Source organism: Podarcis melisellensis (genome assembly GCF_964234715.1).
Source record: "Podarcis melisellensis genome assembly, chromosome: 1".
In the NCBI taxonomy this organism is placed as follows: Eukaryota; Metazoa; Chordata; class Lepidosauria; order Squamata; family Lacertidae; genus Podarcis; species Podarcis melisellensis.
The window spans coordinates 64,668,058-64,695,495 of NC_138528.1; the positions used below are offsets into that span (position 1 = coordinate 64,668,058).

Here is a 27,438-nt window from a genome sequence, read left to right on the forward strand (position 1 = left end):
AAGCACCATATATATTTAATTACATTTAACTTTAAAGTAATGTAAGTTACTCCTTTCGACCTAGCGGTTCGAAAGCATGTCAAAGTGCAAGTAAATAAATAGGTACCGCTCTGGCAGGAAGGTAAACAGCATTTCCGTGCGCTGCTCTGGTTCGCCAGAAGCGGCTTTGTCATGCTGGCCACATGACCCGGAAGCTGTACACCGGCTCCCTCGGCCAGTAAAGCGAGAGGAGCGCCACAACCCCAGTCGGTCACGACTGGACCTAATGGTCAGGGGTCCCTTTACCTTTACCTTTAATGTAAGTTACATGAATTCTAAATGGAACCCCTGTCAGTAATCTGGCTGCTGAATTTTGGACCTGCTAAAGTTTCTGGGTCATCTTCAAGTGCAGCCATAATCATCACAATTATAACAAAAAGGCTTGATATATCTCGCTTTGCATGTCATGAGTCTATCTCATATATTAGTTTCACCTTTTAAGTTGAATTACTGAAATAAATGAATTTTTCCACAATATTCTAATTTTTCACCTGTGTGTGCTACAATAATCATTTTTTTTTTTTATAAAATTTTTTATTCATTTTAAACAGTATAGAAAACAAAATAGACAATAAAATAGAAAAAGAAAAAGAAAAACATACAAACAAACATACATGACTTCCCCAAACCTTCCCATCACTGCACCCTTATTTTTTAAATTAGCTTTAAGCAATCCTTCTTTCAATTTTAAAAGAACAACTTTCTTTAAATTTTCTTAAGTTTAGATTTTAACAGCTATAAATTCTCTAATTTCATAGCCCTTGACATCTTCTCATTCCAAAATTTTACAAAAATTCTTAAGATACACTTTAAATTTTTTCCAGTCCTCTTCCACCGTCTCTCTCCTCTGGTCGCGGATTCTGCCGGTCATCTCTGCTAGTCCCATATATTCAATCACCTTGATCTGCCATTCTTCCAGAGTAGGTAGCTCTTGAGTCTTCCAATACTTTGCTAGAAGAATTCTTGCTGCCGTGGTTGCGTACATGAAAAAAGTTCTATCTTTCTTTGGAATCGTTTGATCGACCATGCCCAGGAGAAAGGCCTCCGGCTTCTTTGCAAATGTCCACTTTAGGACCTTCTTAATTTCATTATAGATCATTTCCCAGTAGGCCTTAATTCTTGGACAGGTCCACCAAAGATGATAAAAGGTTCCTTCACATTCATTACACTTCCAGCACTTGTTATTGGGCAGATGATATATCTTTGCAAGCTTGACTGGGGTCATGTACCACCTATAGATCATTTTCATTATGTTCTCTTTTAAGGCACTACATGCCGTAAATTTGATGCCTGTGGTCCATAACTGTTCCCAGTCTGCAAACATAATATCATGTCCGATATCCTGTGCCCACTTAATCATTGCTGACTTTACTGTTTCATCTTGAGTGTTCCATTTCAGCAACAAATTATACATTTTAGACAAATTCTTAGTATTGGATTCCAATAGCTCTGTTTCTAACTTTGACCTCTCCTTCTGAAATCCTAATCTCCTGTCTTGCTTAAATGTCTCATTAATTTGATGATAATGTAGCCAGTCTCGAACTTTAGATTTTAATTTCTCAAAGCTCTGTAATTTAGGCTTTTCACCATCGTATTCTATAATTTCATAATATTTTGGCCAATCTGATTCCATATTAAGTTTTTTTACCGCCTTGGCTTCCATGGGTGACAACCACCTGGGGGTTTTATTTTCCAACAAATCCTTATAACGAATCCATACATTATATAATGCTTTTCTGACAATGTGGTTTTTAAAGCCTCTATGAACCTTTACCTTGTCATACCACAAGTATGCATGCCAGCCGAAGTTATTATCATATCCCTCCAAATCCAAGACATCTGTATTCTCAAGAAGTAGCCATTGTTTCAGCCAGCAAAATGCTGCTGCCTCATAGTAAAGTCTTAAGTCCGGCAGAGCAAAGCCCCCTCTATCCTTTGAGTCAGTTAAAATCTTAAATTTTATTCTGGGTTTTTTGCCCTGCCAGACAAATTTAGATATATCTTTCTGCCACTTCTTGAAACAGTCCATCTTGTCCAAAATTTGTAGTGTCTGGAACAGAAACAACACTCTCGGCAATACGTTCATCTTAATAACAGCAATTCGGCCTAACAAGGAGAGTCTTAGTCTAGACCAAATGTCAAGATCTTTCTTCACTTCCAACCAACATTTCTCATAATTGTCCTTAAACAGATTCATATTCTTAGATGTTAAATTCACCCCCAGATATTTCACTTTTTTTGTTATTTCCAAACCCGTTTCCCTTTGGAAGCTATCTTTTTCCTCCATTGTTAAATTTTTTCCCAACACCTTTGTCTTCTGTTTGTTTAATTTAAAACCTGCCACTTGACCAAATTTTTCAATAAGTTCCAATACCCTTTTTGTACTGGCTTCTGGTTTTTGCAAAGTCAAAACTAAGTCATCTGCAAATGCTCTTAACTTATAATGTTTAGCTCCGAGCTGTATCCCTTCCACCAGCTGGTCTCTTCTAATCATGTTTAACAGTACCTCCAGGACCGATATAAACAATAGGGGGGATATTGGGCATCCCTGTCGTGTCCCTTTTTCTATCGGGATCTCATCCATCACCATACCATTCACAATTAATTTAGCCTTTTGCTCAGAGTATATTGCACCTATACCATTTTCAAATTTTTGGCCTACCCCCATCCCTTGCAGATTCTTCTTCATAAAACTCCAACTAACGTTGTCAAAGGCTTTCTCCGCGTCCACAAAGATCAAAACTGCTTTTCTGTTTATGTTCGTCTCTAAAAGCTCCAAAATGTCTATAATGTTCCTCACATTGTCTGACATATATCTCCCTGGGAGAAAGCCTGTTTGGTCTTTATGAATCTCATCCAATAACACTTTTTTCAATCTTTTTGCTAAAATGTCTGCAAAGATTTTATAATCCACATTTAATAGTGAGATAGGGCGGTAGTTCTTAACTTGGTGCTTCTCAGTTTCTGTTTTCGGTATGAGTGAGATAAATGCTTGCTTCCACGATTCAGGAGCCTTTTTCCCCTCCATGATTTGATTACACACTTCTTTCAACGGTTGTATTAGCCATTCCTTAAGTGCTTTATAGTACCTCGCGGTCAATCCATCTGGTCCTGGTGATTTCCCCAATTGCATACCCTGAATGGCACCCTCTATTTCTTGGTCTGTAATTTTCTCATTCAAAATCCTTTTATTATTTTCACTAATCTTTGAAAGTCCATATTTTTTAATAAAATCTTCTATCTCTTGTTCATTCTTTGGCCCTTGTGCATATAATTTCTTAAAAAAACTTTGAAAACAATTACTGATCTCATTTGGTTTACTGATAAGTTTCCCCTCTACCTCGAGGGATGTTACCGTGTTCAGCTTTTGCCTCTTTTTCAATTGCCATGACAGCAGTTTCCCACATTTATCTGCTGACTCAAAAGTCTTTTGCCTCATTTGTTTTATTTTCCATTCTATTTCTTGATTTATCAGTTCCATATACTGGGTTTGTTGGTACTTTATTTCTCTTAAAATCTCTTGAGACTTGGGTTTAGATCTCAATTTCTTTTCTCCTTCTTTCATCTGTTCCCAAATTTTTTCTTTTCTCTCATTCTGTTTTTTCCTTTTTATAGAATTTTGTTGGATTAGGAAACCACGCATCACGGCCTTGCTAGCATCCCACACTATTCTTCTTTCCACATCTGATCTTAAATTCACCTCGAAGTAGTCTTTCAATGTCTTTTGGGCCTTTTTGTAAATAGCATCATCTCCAAATAGGGTGTCATTCATTCTCCATCTGAAGTTTCCAGCTGTTGTCAGTTTCATGTCCATCCTTATTGCGTTATGATCGGAGCAGGTTTTTGGGCAGATTTCTGTCTTTTTAACCCTTGGTGCCAGATTGCTAGAGATCCAAATTTGGTCAATCCTGGTCCAGGTCATCTTTGCTTCAGAGAAGAAGGTCCCCTCTCTTTCCAGGGGATTCCTTGTTCTCCAAATATCAATCAAGTCCATGGTATCAGTCAGCTCGAAAAAGGTCTTTGGTAATCTCCCATCTTTAGAAATTATTTGTCTTTGCGCTTTGTCCATGTTTGTGGAGACGACTCCGTTCATATCGCCCATCATTATGATTTTAAAGTCCATATAGTCCATTAAAGTCTCATGCAACTTCTTAAAGAACTCTGCCTTCCCCTCGTTAGGTGCATAAACTCCTACAATCAAGATCTTTTCTCCATGTATTTGAATTTCCACTGCCAGATATCTTCCTTGTTCATCCTTAAAGATCATTTTTGGTTCTAATCTTTCTTTAACATACATCACTACCCCTCTTTTCTTAACTTTGTCTGACGAAATGAATTCCAATCCTAATCTCTTGTTTATCAGTAATTTTCTATGTATCCTGGCAATGTGGGTTTCTTGCAGACATATTACATCTAGATGTTCTTTCTTTAATATGTGAAATACTTGACCTCTTTTTCGGGGGTGGTTCAGACCATTACAATTCCAACTCAGAAGTTGCAGAGACATTTTGTTACTGGGCTTCTTTTCCACCGACTGCTCCAAGTGCTTGCTCCTCGTCTGTCGGTGCTGGGGTCAGGCCAAATGATAAGTTTGTTATATCCAATACCTCCCTCTCAGTCACGGTTCCTTTTTGGAAATCCTCAGCGTTTCTTTCGAGGAATTGATCTTTCTCATGGATTGTTTTGATTTTAATTTTCTTCCCTTTGAAGTTAAAGGACAACCCCTGTGGGAACTCCCACCTGAATCGGATGTTATTTGCTTTCAGTAGGTCCACTAGGTCTTTAAATTGGGCCCTAACTTCCAAAAAGTGTTTAGGGATATCTTTGAAGATCTGTATTTGGGAATTTTTGATGATCAAAGCCTTCTGGAAGTGAAGGTTCAATAATTTATCCCTTTCTTCTTTGGATCTCAACGTGATTAAACAGTCCCTTGGTTTCTTGCCTTGTTTCCTGCCAATCCGGAAGGCTGTGGTTATTGCAAATTCATCTTCCTCTCCTTCCAACTCATCCGTCCAGAATTCTTGGAATTTGTCTGTGAGAAATTCCCCAAGGTTGTCCTCTTCCTCCTCTGGTACCAATCTTAATTTCAGATTCTTGCTTTTTCTCTCCAATTCCAAAAGTGCCAAAGTAGCATCGTGTTCATGTACTTTCTTTGCAATAGGTGCAAATTTTCCCCTGGTTTCCTCGGCAGTGCTCCTAGCGGTCTCAGCTATTCTCCTTGTCTCAGTACTTTCCTGAATTAAACGGTTAATAGAGTCAGTATTTGAAGATATTGCCGTTGTGTTCAGGTCAAGTCTTGTTGTCAGCTCCGTCAGTTTCTTAGAGTTCTCTGTTGATTGCTTGGTAAGTGCTTCTAAGGATTGATTTATTCTGAGCAGAGCCTGTGTCATAGAATCCATTGATGCCGATGTGCCTTTTTCCTGTGCAGCTGTAGCTCCTGTTAAAGAGCCTCTTTTTTGAGCTTGCTTTTGAGCTTGTTTTGTTTTGCTTCTTGTTGATATCTCTTCCAGTGGAGTGCTCATCTCAAGGTCATTCACACAGGAAAGTTGTAAATGGAAAGTCCCACTTTCCTGCCTTGATTTTCTGTTTTAGTCCTCTAGAGGGAGAAGTTGTATCCAAATAACTGTAACAAAGAAACAGGGGAGCCAAAAGCCATGCAAAGTCCCAAAAGAAAAAGTTTATCCAACAGTCTTACTTTGTTGCTACTGAAAAGTTACAAATTTTGCCCTCTAAAGTCCCTATACTTTTGTTTCAAAAGAGATCTTACTTTGTAGCGCCGCTTTCTTTTGACAGTTCTCTCCAGGCGCTCACCTCTCAGGCAGCCCGGCCAGGGGTATCGACAGCGGAGAGTTTTCCTTTCTAAACTCTCTTCAGTTAGCAGGTTAAATTCAGTCAATCTTCTTCCCCCCCTCTCCCGCTCAAAAAAAAGGGGGGGAGATCACCTCAGATGTCAGGCTTAACAGTTTTCAAAATAAGGGTTCCTTTTAAATATAGCTAGTTCCTTTCATTGCTACTTAAGTCGTGCAGTTCCGGGAGGCTGACTTCCTTACTTTTTCGCCTTCCCGTTTTCAGCCAAATCTTCTTAATTTACTGAGTCCGTTAACTTTATATTTGCCGTTCTTACTCACGGGTTGTTGTTGCCAATTAGTCGTTTCAGGAAGGAATCGGCGCTCTCCGTTAATGGCGACGCGGCTTCGCTCCGCAAGCTGGGTTACGATCCTCAGCACCGCGCTCACACCCGGTGCCGTTCCGGAGCCTTTAAAAAGGCTCTTTCACGATACCGGGGGGCGCAAAGGTGCCCACCGAATCTCCTTGTCCACAGGCTTCAGCGCCTGTGATTTTAGGGGTCCCCCGCTCGCCGTAGCGGGACAGACCCGAACTTACGGAGCAGTCCTGCTTCAGAGCTTGAAGCAAGGACCGCCATTAACGCTGGCGCCGACCGGAAGTCAAATCAAATCTGGAAGTGACCCAAGTATAGAGTACAGCAGCAAATCATTTGTCCGAAAGAGGCCATAGCTGGCAAATGAGTCAGAGCTGGCCACTTGAGTCTCCAGTATACAGGAGTACTCCCAAGTTATAGACTAGTTCTGTGGAAAGGAAATTCCACCATCTAGGAACTGGCACAGAGAATGCATTCTGAGGGTTATGAAACTACCAAGAGGACTTCTGCTGATCTTAATACCTGTAGTTTCACATATTTGGGGCCTAAGTAATTTGTGAATAGTTGAAGTTTCCGAGTTGTCTTCAAGGGCAGCCCCACGTAAAGCACATTGCAGTAATCCAGCCTGGAAGTTGCCAGAGTGTGAAGTACCGAGACCATGTCATCTCTGCCCCAAAAGGGCTGCAGCTGGCAAACCAGCCATAGTTGAGAAAGGCATTCATAGCCCATAAAGGCCACCTGAGTCTCCAGTGAGTGACAATGTGGGACCCAGGAGCACTCCTAAGTTACAGGCTTGGCTCCTTCCAGGGGAATGTACCCAGTCCAGGACTCCCTGGTCTCCCCATATTTTTTTCCACATTCATATTTAAACTGATGTATATTAGATATTTGTCAATTGACACCGAAGACCTGCAAGAGGGGAAAATTCCTACAATTTGCACATAGTGAAAGGGGACAGCCTTTCCTTATTTTATTCAGCATTCCATACAGCAGGCCCTGTTTGCGCAATGAATGCATACTTTACATAAAAGACCTATTTGTTTAAAAACTTAATTCTGATGCAAAGTTGTGGTTGGAGGGATATAGCCTAAGATATAGGGCAGGGGTAGCCAACATAGTACCCCCCATGAACCACGGCTAGCATGGTCAACAATCAGGAATGATGGGAGCTATAGTCCAGCATCATCTGCAGAGCACTGTTTTGTCTATTCTCAGTATAGAGAAAGGGCAAGTTACGTCTTCACATTACTGCACATTGTGATAAGAGCCAATCCAGATCATGAACTCACATTTTCATTGGCTAAAGTGAATGCTGTTATAAATAAAACAGATTGAAATTCCCCACAGTCAGCTGCCTACTCCCTGCTGTAAATCACTGCTCACACATGTGGTCTGCTCATGTTAGTAATGGTAATGAACACAGATGAGTTTGAGGTTCTTCTTCCATAACCTGGAAAAAAACTTGCAATGTACGATTTTCCATTATAGGCACTTAGAGCAGTGATCTTGCATGCATTCATTGCTATGACATTTCACTGCCAATGTGAGTAGACTGTTAACATGATTTGCAGAAGTGAGCTGGGAGTTGAATGTAGGAGAACTGTCAGATTTCCTTGTTATTTTGAGATTTGCCTGATGCTGAGGTCTGGCATAGGTAGTTGAGGATAGTGTCCCATTTTTATCACCATTGTAAACTATGGATTAGACACTACTGCCTGAGGTTTCATCTAGGGATAGTTGCCAATTCTACCAAAAAGGAAACTTAAATGCATACTCATACATAATCTATAGGCTATAAAATAATTGGCCAAAAGTCAACAAGCCTTAATCAGAGGGTTAATCTGAACAAATAGATTTGATTATAATAAGTATTTTTTGTTTGTCAGGTTAACAAAGCCTTGAAGCAGAAATCTGATATAGAGCACTATCGCAACAAATTACGCCTGAAAGCCAAGCGAAAAGGCTATTATGACTTTCCCCAAGTTGATAATAACAAGGGCTTAGCAGACAGAAAAAAGATGTATGAAAAAGCACAAAATGAAATAGATCATATTTTGGATGCTGATACAGATGGATCTTCTCCGTTTGTAGAACCCAAAAACAGGTGAGTATTTGGTATATATTTTTGTCATTTCTCACATCATTTCCACCTCTACCATAAAAAGGCAAGTCGTGAGGAGTAGTGTCAATTGGTAGAATGGCAGCATGAAGTGATAAGTTTTGTTGTTTTTTTGCGTGTGAAGAATGTTCCCATGTCTGCCATCTTTCCTCTGTTTAGCGATTTGCCATTTCCTTGAGATGATTGGTACTTTATTTATGAATGTATTAAGCTGTAATATGATGATAAAAAAGTTGAAAAGCAATATGGCTGTTGGGATAACATTCTCTTTTTTCCTGCCTATTGATCAAACCTCAGAATTACTATTATCTCTTGACAACAGGAGAGGAATGGTGGTCTGCCCTGGAGTGTGCTGTGCGACATACAGTACTGTGGATTTTGGAAAAATAGATGACAGTGCAACAACTTTCAAATGCTGATGTTACAAACTAATGACTTCTCCATTTTTGCCTATGTTAGCAAAAAGCAAAAGTCAAATACTTTTTAGGGATGTAATTGTTGTTATATGAATGGAGTCATACCTTTCTCTTAAAAGGAATGGTCGAGTATATGCTGAACCCTATTTTTATAGAGCAGGCTTTCCAAAATTTGAGTCTCCAGCTGTTTTGGGACTACAACTCCCATCATCCCTAGCTAGCAGGAACAGGAAACCCTGCTGTAAAGAGCTTTAGATAGGTGATTCTGTGGGTTGCATTGCCCCCCCCTCATTTTTTGATGTAATTAATAAATTATTAATGGCTTTGTATTAAAACACAAGAGGTAATATGTGGCCTCTGTTGGAATTTTCTGTATTTTCTTAATGTTCCCCATCTGAATTTGTTGCTTTCTTAGTTCAGTATACAGTACTTATTCTTATAAGGACAGATAGTTGTGCTGGTGTCTCTTAGTATTGTAATAAACAAGAACCATTAACTTTTATGCTGGCCATTAATTTTTTTATTGCGGCTGTCCTTCATGGGCTTTTGACTGTAAGATAAGCAGAAAGACTTCAGCACATAGAAAGTCAGAAGTTGTGTGGATGTCATACAGAATGCTCAGTTCTACTATGCAAGGCTTAGGAAGAAAATATCATTTTCTCTCTGACACCCAGCTGCCAATTAGAAATTGCAAGTTTTGAAACAAAAATTCCCAACCATTGTCCGTCAAGCAAGCAGAAGTGTCTAGAAAGAGCTTTTCTGCTCAAAAGCAATAAGAACTGAACTGTTACTCTGTTGTCACCTGTTTTCTCAGACCAGGAGGGATTAGGAACTGTTAAGCGAGTTTTCTACATGGAATTGTTTGCAGTTCTTCCTCCAGCCCATATAGGTATCCCTCAATCAGTACCTGAGATGCAGGGCTCTCCACTTAAGATCTGCCTGCAACGCCTGTGCAGAGAAGTCAAGGGAAATGTAGCATATGGTTTCTGGAATATCTTTGGTATATAAAGAATGGTGAGATCCAACAGCTTTAATGTAAATTGGAGCCTGGATAAAATTAAATAAAAAAGAAAATAAGTGCCCGAGAAACATAATTCTAAGGCCATTCAGGTCAGCAAAGAAGAAAGATTCTTGATTGGTTGGTCTGGTGCCATTGCTGGGACATTAGGGCTTTGTACAGGTCTCCAGTGGAGGAGGCAAGTGGAATTGTTACATATGCATAGTAGAAGATAAGATAAAGTTTGAATTATACAGTAGCTTCTTCTATTAGCATAGGCTATCTTAGGAATATAAATGAAGCAGACAGAAATTTTATATTAATGTACACAGTGGAAGTGATATAGCCCTGGAATCATGACTGGAAGGTTAGAAAGTATCAAAGGAGCAAGAAATCCTTAACGCATATTTAGCATGAAGTTTACTATTGAGCCAGTAAATTTTATTATGTACTCTGGGATTTGCTTGCTGGTGCACAATGTAGAAAGAGGCCATGGTGTTTGTGTTCCATGATTTTTAATGTTTTATTTGTTGTTTTAGAGAAAGGAACTTCCTTATTCTAATCCATTTTGCCCAATAATTCACTCACAAATAGTGAAAAAGTTTTTTGTGTGTGTTTGTGGGTAGGGAATATTCACAAATTCAGACGTTATTCAGGATTGGATGTCATTTTGGGTTAGTAATACCCACCTTTTGCAGAAGGGTATTAAATTACAGGTATTTTATCATGTTTACTTAGTAGAGAAGTTCAGATTTTAATCAATTAGATCTTAAAATCCTGCATATTTGCTCTTTGTAAAACAGTATACAACATCTATAGGTTAAATCATAAAGACATTAGGAATCTTTTCCTCCATATTCCTCCTCTGCAGCTACTGTTACTATTCCCTCTTGGCTTGGTACTTCAAAATGTGAAGAAATAAAACTGTCACCAAATAAATTATTCACACACTGGCCTTCGCGCATTCATATTTTTGTATAACATCACTCTAAAAACATTTACAAATTATCAGTGGTACTAAATAAACTGAGTTGTACATGGACCAGGTCCCCAGCCCTATAGATTCCTCAGAGTATTCTTCGTCACGTAGTCAGTGTTTTAAAATGCTGCAGTTGTATTCCCTGTCGACAATGACTAACCTATGCTTGTGCCAGTTGTTCGTGTTGATACCTCCCTTCTCATTAGTGAATCTTCCTTAAATCAGCTAATTGGCAATCTCAGGGCAATTTCACAAAGACTGCTCATTATATGTACTGTTCTTGATTCCCCCCTCCCCTTCCTTAATAGTTTCACAATTAGGTCAAGGGTGTGAATCTGCCTAAAATAATCTGAAAACAGTGTAATCTTTTAATCACAGAAGTGTAGGGCCAGTGTCAGTCCCACCCTGCTGTACCTCGCATAGGGAGGGACATGTTAAGCTGCCCTGTCCCTGGCTCCAGTAGTTCTTTGGAAAAAGGAGGTGACAGCCTACACAACAGTGCATTCTGACAGCAATTTGCCTTGGGCTTGCAGGCAGTTCTGCCCCCTGGAATTAACTCGCCCCTCTGTCCTCTTAACGGTCTACAGGGGAACTCTAGAGACTTTATTCCCTTAGAAAAAATTCATACCACCTCCCTGAATTGCCTCCTTGCCTCCTTCCTTCCATATTTCTAGCCCCTTTCCCTAGAAGATAGAAGGGGGAAGTGCAACACGAATTCTACCCAATTAAGGGATTTGTGGAAGCTGGAAGCTCCCTGAAACCCCTTTACAGAGTGTTGCTATTTCAGGTGGGATTGATTCACAGACTGGGAAATTCCAGTTGCACAATTAAAGTAGATTTGAGGTCTTGCTCAACAAACCCAGTTCCTCAGAGGATTGGGCTTTTTTGTTTTTTTAGAAAAGGGAAAGTGATGGGGGAAACGTACTGGAGGAAAATGTAGGACAATGCTTGCTTGACACAATTTTGTCTAGCCTCGCTGAAAACATATTGGGGCAGGTCTTCTGGAAGCAACCCTAGAGGTTCCTCCTGTCCCACGTTTATTAGCCATTTACTGACCAAGCTCATTCTTGGACAAGGATAGCCTGGCTAAGATGATTAATGCACTAGTAACCTCAAGTCTTGACTATTGTAACACCCTCTATTTGGGGCTGCCCTTGTGCCTGGTCCAGAAGCTCCAGCTGCTACAAAATGCTATGGCTAGATTGTCGATAAGGACAGACTGCCATCAGCACATATCTCAATTGCTTAAAAGTTTGCGCTCACTGCTTACCGTATTTTTCGCTCTATAAGACGCACCCCCTCCACTAATACACTAATACAATACACTAATATCTTCAGTGTATTATAAAGTTATCCTGTTGCTTGCCCCCTGAATCTAATTAAATGAATCAGTTTAGGTATAGAGACAAACTTCCTCATTTTCTTCCACTCCCTTGGGTTTGCCTCTGTTTTAGTAGTATACCGTTTTAGTAGTGGCTGGTGCCCATTGGAACTGGGAGGGCGAAAGGCAAGGAGACCGGCAATAGGTGACGGCAGAGACAGTGGCAGACAAAGCGAACTAATCTGAGGAAAAAGTTGTTGTATTAAACTTGTGATTAGTTGTACTTTTTTTACAACCTAGTATTCTGCCTTTCTGTATGCAGATTAATGTTTCAAGGTTGAGGATTTTGTGGTACTAAATTCTTAAATAAATGACTTTATACATTTGCAATGAATGGATGAAAATTCTAGCATTTCCACATTTTCCTCCCTCACCTCAGACCAGTCCCACTAAGATCTCTCTACAGGTCTCATGATACTAAACAAATGTGACAATATGCTAGTTAGGTTATTCTCTTTCTGTTGAAAGCAAAATAATAATAATAATAATAATAATAATAATAATAATAATAATAATAATAATAATAGTCTTTTGTTCATGCACTAGAGCAGGGAAAAGTAAAGCCCCCCAAAGGCATTAGGAAATATGATTCTACAGCAGGCACCCCCAAACTATGCCCTCCAGATGTTTTGGGACTACAGTTCCCATCATCTCTGACCACTGGTTCTGTTAGCTAGGGGTGATGGGAGTTGTAGTCCCAAAACATCTGGAGGGCCAAGTCTGGGGATGCCTGTTCTAGAGCCTTCAAGACCCACCAGCATTATAATTTGCACTCATGGTCTATGTAGATGCCCCACTCTGGCCTTCAGACCTGCTGTTCAGCTACGAAGTAGGTCAGAAACTCTGCCTCCCACTTTTATCTTAGCTTCTGTCTTGCTTATTTTCTGCTCCCAGTGAGTCATCTGATAGATGTTCATTGTTAGTCTGGTTTATTGTCAAATTTGTGTCACAGAGAAAAATGGGCACCTTTCCTGCATCCATCATCCGTTTCCACAGCATAGAGCTCTGTCATAGCTGTGGGACAATTGCTTGATTTCCTTAGAAATAACTGGAGAGCTTCAGATTAAATGATGCTACTTATTGATGTTCTTTATGGACTATGTGTACTGACGGTATAGTGATAACCAGTGCCTTTTTTTCTAAAAAAAATGTTTAGGGGTACTCTCATTTTCCTACTCATATTGAAATACTGCAACTCAATGAGGCAAAACTTAGATTCACGAAATGTTTAGGGCTATGCCTACCCCTTCGTCCCCACAGAAAAACAGCACTGGAGATAACAAGATATGGGGAATTTAGGACTGGTTCTTTTGTGCTAGATCTGGGGCTGATGGGAGCTGTAATTCAAAACAGTTGGGGGACACTAGGTTGGTTAAGGCTAGTATGAACTGTGTTACGAACTGTGTTATTAGAAGTGTATTGTTTCTTGAATGCTATTTCTTAAAACAAACGTAGCAGTTTTTAAGAAGGTTGACTCTGTACAGTGGTACCTCGGGTTACATACACTTCAGGTTACAGATGCTTCAGGTTACAGACTCCGCTAACCCAGAAATATTACCTCGGGTTAAGAACTTTGCTTCAGGATAAGAACAGAAATCGTGCAGCGGCGGCGCAGCAGCAGCAGCAGGAGGCCCCATTAGCTAAAGTGGTGCTTCAGGTTAAGAACAGTTTCAGGTTAAGAATAGACTGCCAGAATGAATTAAGTACTTAACCCGAGGTACCACTGTAGAGGATTTTGAAATGCTTACAGTGTGCTAGCAAGGAATCAGTTTGAGTGTGACATGAACTATCCACGAATCTCTGGCAGGCAGATTACTTGAGGAAAAGCCACCACCCAGTTACCCTTTTTGTCCTTTTGTTTGCTAATTTTGCACATCAGGTTTTTTTCATTCACATGCCGTGATCATGTGTTAGTCCCTGTCTTTGGGTGATCAGACTTCAGTCCAACAATGCAGTTGCTAAGGGTTTGGAATACTGTGCTGAAAAAGGTTGGCACCTAGCTGAATGGTTCGCTAACGTATGTGAGACAGTATGAATATGCATTGGATGATTTTCAAGCACATCGGGCAAGTCCATCATTATTGCAGGTTATTATTGATATGGAAATGAATAAAGAAATAACTGGTGTGTAGTTACATCAGTTTGAAATTGCAGATTTATACACAAATCTTCACAAAGAAGAAGCATTTCAATATTTGTTTGGAGTACATTGTCTAATAAATTCTAGTTGTTTGTTTCCAAGTGCTTCAATCTTTGGTCTTCATTGAAGCAATCAATATATAATTTGACTTGATGACTGCCAATGTGTAACTGAATATGCATGGGGGTGTATCTGTGTAGCCACTTAGCTTGGAGATGAGTGGGAATTGATGATTTAGAATACTTTTTTCAGAACTCAGAGCATAAAGACTGAACCGACATCCTACTATGGAAGATGTACCTCTTTACTCTGGCTTTTTACACCTGATGTGTATATTTTTAGGACATGCCTTATTTCTGTAATTTTAAGTTGTTTTAAAGTGTTCTTAGTCTCATGTTTCAATTATTGCAACCCACCTTGAGACCTTGGGGTGAAGGGCAGGTAATAAATTGTTGTAGGCAACAACAACAACAACAACAACAATAATACTGGCCTCATTTAAATACTTTATTCTTCTGCAGGCAACAAATGAAGAACTCTGTTTACCGAAGCAGGCAGTCTTTGAACAGTCCAAGTCCAGGAGAAACTGAGATGGATCTACTTGTTACACGAGAGAGACAAAGGCGTGGTATCCGCAACAGTGGATATGATGTACGTGCATGCAAAATTCATTCACTACAAGTTGCATCGGAAGCATAGCAAACATTAGAACGGTCCTAGCAAAACAATCTACCTAGTGTGAAAGTGCTTAATAGCCAGTGCTTTAGGGGTACTCTCATTTTCCTACTCATATTAAAATACTGCCCCTCAATGAAGCCAAACTTATATTCACAAAATGTTTAGGGGTATGCACCCCCCCCCCCCGAAAAAGCACTGTTAATAGCTACTTCCATTTTAGCAACAGCTAGAACTGATTTTATGCAATTTTGGTCTTCAGGTTTCAGGGTTTTTTTAAATCATATATTCACTTCAGTAGAAGGCATGGGAAAGGCAGTTCCTGAAGTCAAGCTTGAATAACAGCAGTTCGTTCATTTTAAACATTCACTCAGGCACATACCCTTTCCTAAAAGCTCAAGGTGCTTACAATCTAAGTAGATTGTTGATCTGACAATACAAGGCTGCTCCTTACAATCTTACAGCCTTCCTTACAGCCTTCCACACATTTTGTTAGTATAAAGGTAAATAACAAAAAGGAAACCCAAATTCATACACAATATTTTATTGATTCTGCTGATATGATACAATTCTGCAGTCTTACCATATCAACCAAGCTTAGAACAGGCATCTGGATCCTAAAAGCCACATTGTTCTTTCGTTATTTAAACCACTTTCTAGCACTTATGGTGACAAAAACAGTCTTGGGAAAATATGTCCACCAACAGTGCCCCATCAGAAGAGCTCAGCAGCTGAAGCAAAGCATAAGGCAGTGTTTTTCAACCTTTTTTGGGCAAAGGCACACTTGTTTCATGAAAAAAATCATGAGGCACACCACCATTAGAAAATGTTAAAAAATTTAACTCTGTGCCTATATTGACTATATATAAAGTAATTCTCTTGAATAGGAATCAAAGAAACACAAAGAAAGTATTTTATAATTACTTTATTATGAAATAGTAAGTAAACAGAAATGTGAAAAATTATAAAATACCGTATTTTTCGCTCTATAGGACGCACTTTTTCCCCTCCAAAAATGAAGGGGAAATGTGTGTGCGTCCTATGGAGCGAATGCAGGCTCCCTGGCTTCAGCGATAGCAAGGCAAAGCCTCCGAAGCCTGCGCTACAGAGGCTTCGCGTTGCTTCCGCTGAAGCCAGGAGAGTCTGCTCTTTGAGGCTGGCGGTGGGGAAAGCAGCGCTTCCCCCATCGCCAGCCCCAGAGGATGGGGGGCAGCAGGAAGGCGCGCGACGCCTTCCCGCTACTCTCCAACCCGGCTTTGAGGCTGGCGGGGGGGAAAGCAGCGCTTCCCCCATCGCCAGCCCCAGAGGATGGGGGGCAGCAGGAAGGCGCGCGACGCCTTCCCGCTACTCTCCAACCCGGCTTTGAGGCTGGCGGGGGGGAAAGCAGCGCTTCCCCCATCGCCAGCCCCAGAGGATGGGGGGCAGCAGGAAGGCGCGCGACGCCTTCCCGCTACTCTCCAACCCGGCTTTGAGGCTGGCGGGGGGGAAAGCAGCGCTTCCCCCATCGCCAGCCCCAGAGGATGGGGGGCAGCAGGAAGGCGCGCGACGCCTTCCCGCTACTCTCCAACCCTCCTGTGGGCTTTTGCGGGAGATGGGGGAATTCCCCCACCTCCCGCAAAAGCAGGCAAAAGCCGTGTGCTCTTTAAAGAGGTTCCGTGGCTTCTGCAGGCTTTTCTAGGAGGTGGGGGAATTCCCCCACCTCCTAGAAAAGCCCACAGGAGCCGCGCACCCTTTAAAGAGCGCACGGCTCTTGGGGGCTTTTCCCCAAGGACGGAGAAGGGACTGACTGGCCGAGTCAGTCCCTTCTCCCTCCTGCGGGCTTTTGCGGGAGATGGGGGAATTCCCCCACCTCCCGCAAAAGCAGGCAAAAGCCGTGTGCTCTTTAAAGGGGCTCCGTGGCTTCTGCAGGCTTTTCTAGGAGGTGGGGGAATTCCCCCACCTCCTAGAAAAGCCCGCAGGAGCCGCGGACCCTTTAAAGAGCACACGGCTCTTGGGGGCTTTTCCCCAAGGACGGAGAAGGGACTGACTGGCCGAGTCAGTCCCTTCTCCCTCCTGTGGGCTTTTGCGGGAGATGGGGGAATTCCCCCACCTCCCGCAAAAGCAGGCAAAAGCCGTGCGCACTTTAAAGGAGCTGCACGGCTTTGCTGGCTTTTCCAGGAGGTGGGGGAATTCCCCCACCTCGCAGAAAAGCCTGCAAGAGCTGCGCAGCCTTTAAAGAGCGCGCAGCTCTTGGGGGCTTTTCCCCAAGGAGGGAGAAGGGACTGACTGGCCGAGTCAGTCCCTTCTCCCTCCTTCGGGCTTTTGCAGGAGATGGGGGAATTCCCCCACCTCCCGCAAAAGCAGGCAAAAGCCGTGCGCTCTTTAAAGGTGCTGCACGGCTTTGCTGGCTTTTCCAGGAGGTGGGGGAATTCCCCCACCTCCTAGAAAAGCCCGCAGGAGCCGCGCACCCTTTAAAGAGCGCACGGCTCTTGGGGGCTTTTCCCCAAGGACGGAGAAGGGACTGACTGGCCGAGTCAGTCCCTTCTCCCTCCTCCGGGCTTTTGCGGGAGATGGGGGAATTCCCCCACCTCCCGCAAAAGCAGGCAAAAGCCGTGTGCTCTTTAAAGAGGTTCCGTGGCTTCTGCAGGCTTTTCTAGGAGGTGGGGGAATTCCCCCACCTCCTAGAAAAGCCCGCAGGAGCCGCGCACCCTTTAAAGAGCGCACGGCTCTTGGGGGCTTTTCTCCAAGGACGGAGAAGGGACTGACTGGCTGAGTCAGTCCCTTCTCCCTCCTGCGGGCTTTTGCGGGAGATGGGGGAATTCCCCCACCTCCCGCAAAAGCAGGCAAAAGCCGTGCGCTCTTTAAAGAGCGCGCAGCTCTTTGCGGCTTTTGCCCAAGGAGGGAGAAGGGACTGACTGGCCGTTTCAGTCCCTTCTCCCTCCTGGTCGAAAAGCCCGCGGGAGTCAAGCAGGGCTCCTGTGGGCTTTTGCGGGAGGTGGGGGAATTCCGCCACCTCCCGCAAAAGCAGGGAGAAGGTCTTGGAGTAGCGCACAGGCTGCGTGCAACCTGTCCACTGCTCCCAGAGCTGCGGGGGGGAAATCATATTTTTTCCTTGATTTCCCCCCCTGAAAACTAGGTGCGTCCTATGGTCCGGTGCGTCCAATCGTGCGAAAAATACGGTACTTTATTTTTAAATCTTTCGAATTTTTCAATTTTCCCCACGGCACACCAGGCAACATCTCGCGACACACTAGTGTGCCGCGGAACAGTGGTTGAAAAACACTGGCATAAGGAATCTGGTGGTCCTTAAGGTTCTTTGCATCCAAGTTGTTTAGGGCTTTGTGAATTAACACCAGGCCGCATCGCAGTCAAGCCCACACTACAGTGTATTCTGTTGGCTGCAGTACAATGCTTCTTTCAAACCTAATTTCAGTGGTGGGGGAGGGATCCAGGGGACCGTGCAGATCCTGCCACTGTGTGCGTAGGCGCACCTATAGGTGCATGGTTGGTGGTCCCTGGTCTTGGCCTTTTCAACAGTGGCCTACAGTGCAGCAGTTGCAAGAAAAGAAAGGGGCAAATTCTATGTTAGGGACTGAATAAAAGCAGCCCCTGCTGAATGAATACGCTATCTGCCAGATCACAAATATAGAAATCAAGGATTGTAATCCTCATGATGTAATAAATACCCTATCTATCCACTGAAATATAGTGTGCTCCTTTGCCAAGGTGAGGGAAACTGTGAAACATCAAAAAAGATTCACAAGAGTACGTTTGTGATGGGATTGTCCATGTTTTGACACTGCCTGTCAGAACAAATAAATCGTAATTTGCTGTGTAACTGGGATTATGGCCTGCTATGCTCTAGTGTGCTTCACAGCAACAGAAATTTAAAGGGACAGCCTATTTTCAATCTGTTTTTAAATTTAACTGCTTCAGGTGGAAAAGGGGCTTTTAGAAAAATTACTGATAAAATGCTAGATAGAGGCAGCTTTTCTCTGACTCACTCTTTCCTGGTAGCTGATTCCCTTTTGTAAAAGACTGTTTTGGTATGTTGTTAGCTTCCTTTGGCTTTCCTTTTGGCAACAGCAGCATGATACAAAAGTGAAGTGAAACAATTTTGCATTGGGAGGGGAGGTGTGTGCTTTATTTATTTATGGCTTGCATTTATATACTGCCTTTCTCCTAAGGCAGTTTACAATTTAAAATATTAATGCAAGCAAATAGTACAAAATGTTTTTAGGCCTACATGAGGAGCAGATGGCAGATGCTATTTGCAGAGCATCTTTTAATATTTAGTAGTATAAATGGATCCTTGTGCCTAACTGAAAGACTGCTTGCATGTTTAGCCTATTTACATGTATAAAGTAATTTTCAAGTCCAGTGCTCCCCCACCAACAGCCTCTGCAGCAACTCCCAGCTCCCTAAGTAGGTAACAGAAGTGGCAAACAGGTATTTTGAGTTCAATCCTCCCCACCCACAAATGAGAGTTTGCCATATGTTTGTAACTTGCCTAACATAATTTATTAAATATATACATTATCCTCTAATATTGAGCACCTCATAGTAGACTGAATGGAGTGCTGAACTGAGTTGTCAAATTAAATCACACCGTGAGTGAAAATGATTGATATATATATATATATTGTTCAGAACTTGCTTATAGGACTATGAAACTTTGCAGTCTGTGCTCGTGTTACACTAGCACAACTGGGGAGATGGAATGGTCCACTCACAGTGCAAATGCTGACACAGGAAGCTGCAGAGGAGCTGTGAGAGGACAGAAATAACTTATGTACCAGTGATGGGAAGGGGTCATTCTGACTGAAATGGATCTCTAGAAGTAGAGTTGGAGAGGGAGGGAGAAGTCAAGCAAGCACTGGGAATGTTGGAGTCATTTGCCCCTCTGACTTCATTTATGACATGATTCTACAACCAATTCTCTAGCCATTCATCAGCTGAATAACACGTGGTAAAGACAATCATTTCATGGTTTCTGAAATAGCTGTCCATTATGGATAGGTGTTGATAGGCCAAATGAGGTTGGTAAAGAAAATGTAACACTTTATGAAAGTCAAATATAATCACTTCTTATGACTTAGACACAGACAGGATTTTTACTGAATTAACCCCCCACCCTTTTGCACAGTTGCCCAACTTTCTCTGTTATATCCAACAGACTGAGCCTGAAATGATAGAAGAAACAAATGTTGACCGTGTCAATGAGCCCCGAAATTATAACAGAGCTCATCAAGCAAAAGGCCATTCAGAGACATCGACTCTGAGTTCCCAGCCATCCATTGATGAAGTCAGACAACAGATGCACATGCTATTGGAAGAAGCCTTTAGTTTGGCCTCAGCAGGTCATGGAGGACAGAGCAGGCAGCAAGATGCTTACAGTTCTACACAGCAGTTGCCATACTCTGAAGTTGTGACCAGTGCTCCTGGTACCATGTCTCGACCCAGAGGAGGAATACAGTGGGTGCCTACCTATAGACCAGAAGTGTATCAGTACAGTTTGCCAAGGCCTGTAAGTGACCACTTATATGTGTTAGAACTGTTTTTGAAATGCCAGAATTTAGACTTTAGGGAGTTTCTCTTCTGGCCATCACATACTTCATGGCTCGAAGATTCTGCTGGGCTTTGTGAATGATATTCAGTTTTCATCCTCATTATCATCCTCCTTATATTAAATTTCTATACCTCCCTTCATCCGAGGATCACAGGGCAGTTTATAGTATGAAAACACAAAAATACATAACAAACAAAACAATATCCCCCCACCCCAGTTTAAAAGGCCCTAGATTGTTTAGTCAAAGTCCTGGGAGAAGAGAAATGTTCTAAATTAGTTTTGAGATGAATAACCCAAGTTGGCTTTATCAAATATAAATTAACTTACTGTACTTAAAATAAGCAGAGTAAGAGCTTGTCCGCATATCTGCTTGTCATGTGGGTCCGATCTTCCACTTGTCCTGTGCTTTCTAGGCACAGATCTGAGTGGTTTTTCCATTTCTCCCACTGCTTTCCCCAGGAAAAACTGCTGTTTACCTCATAATTGGAACAAATGTCAATCTGCAGAAAAACTGATTGATGCTTGCTCTGATTCAATGGCAAGCAGCGGGTCTTCCTGTTGGAAAGCAGAAGGACAAGCGGAAGTGTGGGAGAGCCCTAAAAGTCAAGTTGGCTTTAAAAAACCAGCATTTATTAGTGACCTGCTGTGGATATCATGCTAAACAGTAATTTAGCATTATATGAATAAGCCGCAGCTTGCCTCAGGCGTAGATTCAAAGAGGTGTTTGGAAGCATTCACTGTTTCTGCTTAACTACAGCTTGTTGTGTTGTTTGAACCAACAAACTGCGAACAAACTGTGGTTAATATTCACAAGCTGAGTTCAAAATTGCTTTGAAAGCTTCTGAAGTACTTCTTGAAGTTGTGGTAGAGAGGGAGGGAGGAGCATACTAGCCTGAGTCTTACTTTGACTGGTTCTCACCATGCTAAACTATGTGTTAGCATGATGCCCAGATCATAGAATCATAGAATCATCATAGAAACATAGAGTTGGAAGAGACCACAAGGGCCATCCAGTCCAACATGCTGGCTATTTGTTTGAATTCCTCTTTGGTGGTTTCCCCCCTTTTCCATTTTTTGTACACATCCTTTTTTAATCTTAACTCAGTTAAAAGTTCTTTAGATAGCCACCCTGGCTTCTTTAGGCACCTTCCATGTTTCCGTCTCATTGGTATTGCCTGAAGTTGTGCTTTTACTATCTCCCTTTTAACAAACTCCCAGCCATCATAAACTCCCTTTCCTTTTAGTATTACTGTCCATGGGATCTCACCCAGCACTTCCCTAAGTTTTATGAAGTCGGCTTTCTTAAAGTCAAGAAATTGAGTCCTAGTATGCTTGGCTGCTCCTTTCCGCTGTATAGTAAACTTCAGAAGAGCATGATCACTCACGCCTAATGATCCTTCCACTTCTACCCCACTAACCAGGTCATCAACATTGGTTAGGACCAGATCTAAAATGGTTGTTCCTCTTGTTGCTTCTCCCACTTTCTGGACAATGAAGTTGTCTGTAAGGCCAGTGAGGAATCTGTTTGACCTTATGCTCTTGGCTGAGTTTGACATCCAACAAATATCCGGGTAATTGAAGTCCCCCATTACTACTGTGTCCCTTCCTTTTGCATGCTTGGCCATCTGTTCCCGGAAGGCATCATCTATGTCCTCCGTTTGGCTTGGGGATCTATAGTAAACTCCCACAATGAGGTCACTGTTATTCTTTTCTCCCTTAATTTTGACCCAAATGCTCTCACTTTGGCTTTGAGGTTCTAAATCTTGGATCTCTTCACAGGTATACACATCCCTGACATATAACGCCACTCCTCCTCCTTTCTTGTCTGGTCTGTTTCTCTGAAATAGATTGTATCCCTCCATTATTACATTCCAATCGTGGGACTTATCCCACCAGGTTTCAGTGATGCCTATTATGTCATATTTAGTTTGCTGTACCAAGAGCTCAAGCTCATCTTGTTTATTTCCCATGCTTTGCGCATTAGTGTACAGACATTGAAGTCCATTAATCATTCTCCCGTGTCTCTTATTTAAGGATTTTTTCCTCCCACCACTAGGTCTGTGTGCTGTTTGCTCCATTTGGTCTATGACATTTGGATGATCATCTTCATCAATTGATAGATTCCTACCTTCAGGAGCACTGTCTCCCTCCCCCACATTAGTCAGTTTAAAGCCCTCCTGATGAGGTTTCTGAGATTTTTGGCAAAAACATTCCTCCCAACCGTTGTGAGGTACAGCCCATCGCTTGCCAGAAGTCCATCTTCAATAAACTGCAGTCCGTGATCTAAGAATCCAAACCGTTCCTGTTTACACCATTTGCGAAGCCAGCTGTTCACTTCCACTATTTTTCCCTCTTTCCCTGGGCCACGTCGTTCAACTGGGAGGACAGATGAGATGACAATTTGTGCATTTAATTGCTTCAATTTCCTGCCCAGAGCCTCATAGTCTCTTTTGATCTTCTGGAGGCTATTGCTTGCAGTGTCATTGTTTCCCACATGAACCAAGAGGAAGGGGTATTTGTCAGTGGGTTTTATGATTCCTTGCAGTCGTTCAGTTACATCTTGGATCTTAGCTCCGGGGATACAGCACACTTTCCGAGACAATCTTGTCAGGCCCACAGATCACTGCTTCTGTTCCCCTCAGTAGGGAATCCCCTATCACCACTACACGCCTCCTCTTAGGTCTGGTCGGGATTCTTCCGTGAGCTGTCCGTTCCAAGGTCGCCTGCACATTCCCTGAGGACTGACTTTGCTGCTCGTCTTCATATACCTGATCGACTGTAATGAGGGAGAGATCCTCAAATGGAGTCTGCTCTTTGTCTTCCTTGCTAGGGGAGAGGACCTCAAAGCGATTGTGTATTTCTAAACAATCAGAGCGAACCCTGGGCCTCCTACTTCTTTGAGTCACGTTTCTCCATATATCTGGCTCCTGTGTTGGTGAACTAGCCTCCTTCTCAGGGGAGTCCCCTGTCTCCTCCTTGGTGGAGACGGTGTGCTCTGTTGCTTCCAAGAAGAGCTCCAGCTCTCTAATTCTTTGGAGCGTAGCTACACGTTCCTCCAGTTGCTGGACTTTGTCTTCTAAGAGGGCAATCAACATGCAATTGCTGCAGATAAAGCTGCCTGTAACCTTTGGCAAGATGGCAAACATTGCGCAGGAACCGCAGGTGACTGCAGCTGTTGCCTCACCCTCCATCTTGAGAATGTGTTGGGGGTGGCTACAGCGGTCCTCCATCATAAAAAGTGTGAAGACAGGACAAATAACTCCCCCCCCAAAAAAACCTAGGTCTCCCCCAACAAATGTTTGAGACTAGCTCCCCTAAATCTAAAAGATGGATCAAACTGCGTTCTCCGCTAGGCGTGCGCGGCTGCCCTGCAAGCTCTGATAAGCTCTTTCCACAGCTAATCACCTGCCTCAACAGAAACCCTGCCCCCTCCCTCTGACCTTTGCACATGGAGAGCAGCTAATCAGCCACAAAGAAACACACACACACAAGAAAACCCTTTTTGCTCCTTCAGCTGCTGCCCTGCAAGCTCTGATAAGCTCCTCCCACCCTGCACCCTGTGTGTTGAGAATGGAGCTTTATTGGCAGTTTTAGATAGATAATTGCTTCTTGTTATTGTCCTGGCTCCTAAAAATGAGGTTAGTGATGGGCTACAATAAAGTGAACATAAGGGAGAAATGCAAAGGCTTTCCAGGTGTTTCCGGTGGCAAAGTCATTGGATTCCCAGATATGTATTGCCAAATTATATCCAAATAGGAGATGCCTCATGCTAAACCAACACTATGAAGTTTAGACAGGCAGAATCTATGGTTGGGATATGTTGACAATCCAGGAGAGGAATCTCATATTCCATCTTGGTGCTGCTACATAGTCAGAGTAACAAGATCTTGTGATTAAAGAGCCACCTTGAGATTCAGGAGATTTTATTTATTTATGCTGTCCTCCTTCATTCAGAGCACCTGCGACGAAAAGAAGGATCCATAATGACGTGTATACTTAAGAAAGTTCCCAAGAGACACTGCGAAAACTGTTATCTATGTGCTTCCAGTCTTGTGGGCTAGGTTGTCTGTCACCTACACTTTAAAAAGGGAGACAGGTGTATGATTAATCCCGGTCCTTTTCTCAACAGTTAAATAGGAAGAAAAATGTTTTTTTCTGCCTGAGCTAAATCAATTATGAATCACCTCATTGATATAAAGATAGGCTATAGCAAACCTGCTGGGGTTGTTCCTGGAAAATGTGACTAAACAGAAGCAGCTGGTGATCTCCAGCCCACCTACACCTTGAATAAGTTGTTCACAAAGAAAGAAAAAACTTTAGAGCTTCCTTCCTTTCCCTGTGTTGATTTCAGAGAATCTAGCCAGCCCAATCTGTTTTATTTACCAAGGCCCAAAGTACATATTGCTAAAGGTATTTTGGGCACCACCAATTCACAGCTCTCCGTTATGTGTAGTTGGGAAAAATGGTTGCTGTTGATCATAGGCGCCGACTCCATGGGGCCTGAGGGGGCCCGAGCCCCCTCAAAAATTCGTTTGGGGGGGCTCTGCCCCCCCAATAATTTGAGAAAATTATTACCGTATTTTTCCCTCAAAAAGAGGAAGCGGCTGCTTTCCTGCATTCTGCCTCAGGGTCTTACTGCCCACCCTCCTCTGTTTCCTTGCTGTGTTTGCTCAAACGGAACAAAGAGCAGGGAAAGCCCCTCCCCTCCAGGCAAGCAGGCAGGAGGGAGAGAGAGAGAGAGAGAGAGAGAGAGAGAGAGAGAGAGAGCGTGCGAGCTGGCTGGCTTGGGTGGGTAGGTGAGGGAAAACTTTTGCCTTCCTTTCCTCCTTGCCCTTATACCCCTCCCCTGCATTCTTAGCCAGCTGCTTCTCTGCACACCCCTCTCGTGCTCCTTGTCCGTTCTGTGTTTTTCCTTCCCTCCCCACTTAAAATGTGGTTTAAAAGCATGGATCCACATGGATCCTCAGGATCTTTGCATTGGGTCACCCCAAATTCACCAACAGATCACATAGCATGTCCATGGCTACAGCCTGCCCCCCCAAAATCACGCACCCACTGTTGCCTGGGGCTGCAGTGTTGCAAAAATGTGGTTAAAAAGCATGGATCCACATGGATCCTCAGGATCTTTGCATTGGGTCACCCCAAATTCACCATCAGATCACATAGCATGTCCATGGCTACAGCCTGCCCCCCCAAAATCACGCACCCACTGTTGCCTGGGGCTGCAATGGTGCAAAAACGTGGTTACAAAACATGGATCCACAGGGATCCTCAGGATCTTTTCATTGGGTCACCCCAAATTCACCATCAGATCACATAGCATGTCCATGGCTACAGCCTGCCCCCAAAAAATCACACACCCACTGTTGCCTGGGGCTGCAATGATGCAAAAACGTGGTTACAAAACATGGATCCACAGGGATCCTCAGGATCTTTGCATTGGGTCACCCCAAATTCACCATCAGAGCACATAGCATGTCCATGGCTACAGCCTGCCCCCCCAAAATCACACACCCACTGTTGCCTGGGGCTGCAGTGGTGCAAAAACGTGGTTACAAAACATGGATCCACAGGGATCCTCAGGATCTTTGCATTGGGTCACCCCAAATTCACCATCAGAGCACATAGCATGTCCATGGCTACAGCCTGCCCCCCAAAAATCACACACCCACTGTTGCCTGGGGCTGCAATGGTGCAAAAACGTGGTTACAAAGCATGGATCCACAGGGATTCTCAGGATTTTTGCATTGGGTCACCCCAAATTCACCATCAGATCACATGTCTGTAGCCACAGCATGAAGCACAAAAATGATACATCATTAATATTCACCGCCCATGGCGGCAGCCAATCGGCTGCCGCAAAGGGCGGGCCCTCACAGGTTCACTTAAGGTCGGGGCAGCCCGGGGCTCGCCCCTTTCGTTCCCCCAGCAGCAGCGGTTTGGAGGTCTTGCCCCCCCCCAATATTTTTTATAAGTCTATATGGGCCCCCCCAATATTTTTTATAAGTCGGCGCCCCTGCTGTTGATATCATCACAGCAGAAAGCTTAACCTGATAACATCTCCACCATTATAATTCTTTTTTATATATATATACATATTACTGGGGAGACATGGGGAAAGTGTGGGTTGGCAAATTCCCCAGGACAAGTTCCATTTTGGTTAGAGGTGCAATCTCTACCTTTCTCATTCATCTCTCCCTTTGAAGTATTTACTCAGATGAAGCATTTACTCTTGCCTTAGCATGGTTTAGCGTATCCAGCTAGATAGTTATACTTTACCCACTGCCTGCCACTGTAGAGAGTTACATTGGTCTTTGCAAACATTTCCCAATGATCTTGTATATGTGTAATATATCCTGATGCAGCCTGGACACTTTCTATGCCTTCCAACCACCTCTTTCTTGTGGCACTGATTCCAAAGACTGTTGGTTTTGGATTCTTTAATAATAACTGATCTGTAACAAAACAATATATAAAGACCAACTTTTTTGTGCTAATCTAAGGCAGATATGCTTCTTCCCTGACAAATAATAAGTCCTTAACATATCAAGCATTGGCAGAACATCCATTTAAAAATAGGCCTGTGAAATACTGAGTTTACTGTGAAATAGAGAACAGTCTGAAATTTGCTTTGTAACCAAGAAAAAGACCCTAGAGCTAAAGTTGCTGTATCTTACCCTGGTGTAAACAGCTTTACTGTTTTGTAAAAAGGCATTTCACATTTCATAATAGAAATAAGCATGTCTGTATGGATAGCTTATCAAGTCCCCAGATTATTCCTCTTATGGTGCAAGAATGAACCCCCCCCCCCAGGTTTCATACTCAAAACTGCTAGGATGGGGAGACAGAAAAACATTGTTATTTTTGATCCATTCATTGGGGTTTATTTGAAAGCTAGTTACATTAAATGCAAAGGTTTGTGCTGCTGCTTAACTCTTGGTGGAAGTTGCCCATGGGCTCAGAAACCTGGGCTCGTGGTTTATC

At 42.8% G+C, this 27,438-nt stretch overlaps 1 protein-coding gene across 4 annotated transcripts in view; it reads left to right on the forward strand.

Annotated features, from left to right (window-relative positions):
* KIAA1549L (KIAA1549 like) overlaps positions 1 to 27,438 on the forward strand; it is a 155,418-nt gene that overhangs the window by 111,411 nt on the left and 16,569 nt on the right. For all 4 annotated transcript variants that reach the window (XM_081906706.1, XM_081906707.1, XM_081906708.1 and 1 more), the window contains 3 exons: positions 8,086 to 8,303; positions 14,753 to 14,882; positions 20,062 to 20,412. In XM_081906706.1, coding sequence (XP_081762832.1) covers positions 8,086 to 8,303; positions 14,753 to 14,882; positions 20,062 to 20,412 — 699 coding nt within the window. The remainder of the gene's footprint in view (positions 1 to 8,085; positions 8,304 to 14,752; positions 14,883 to 20,061; positions 20,413 to 27,438) is intronic.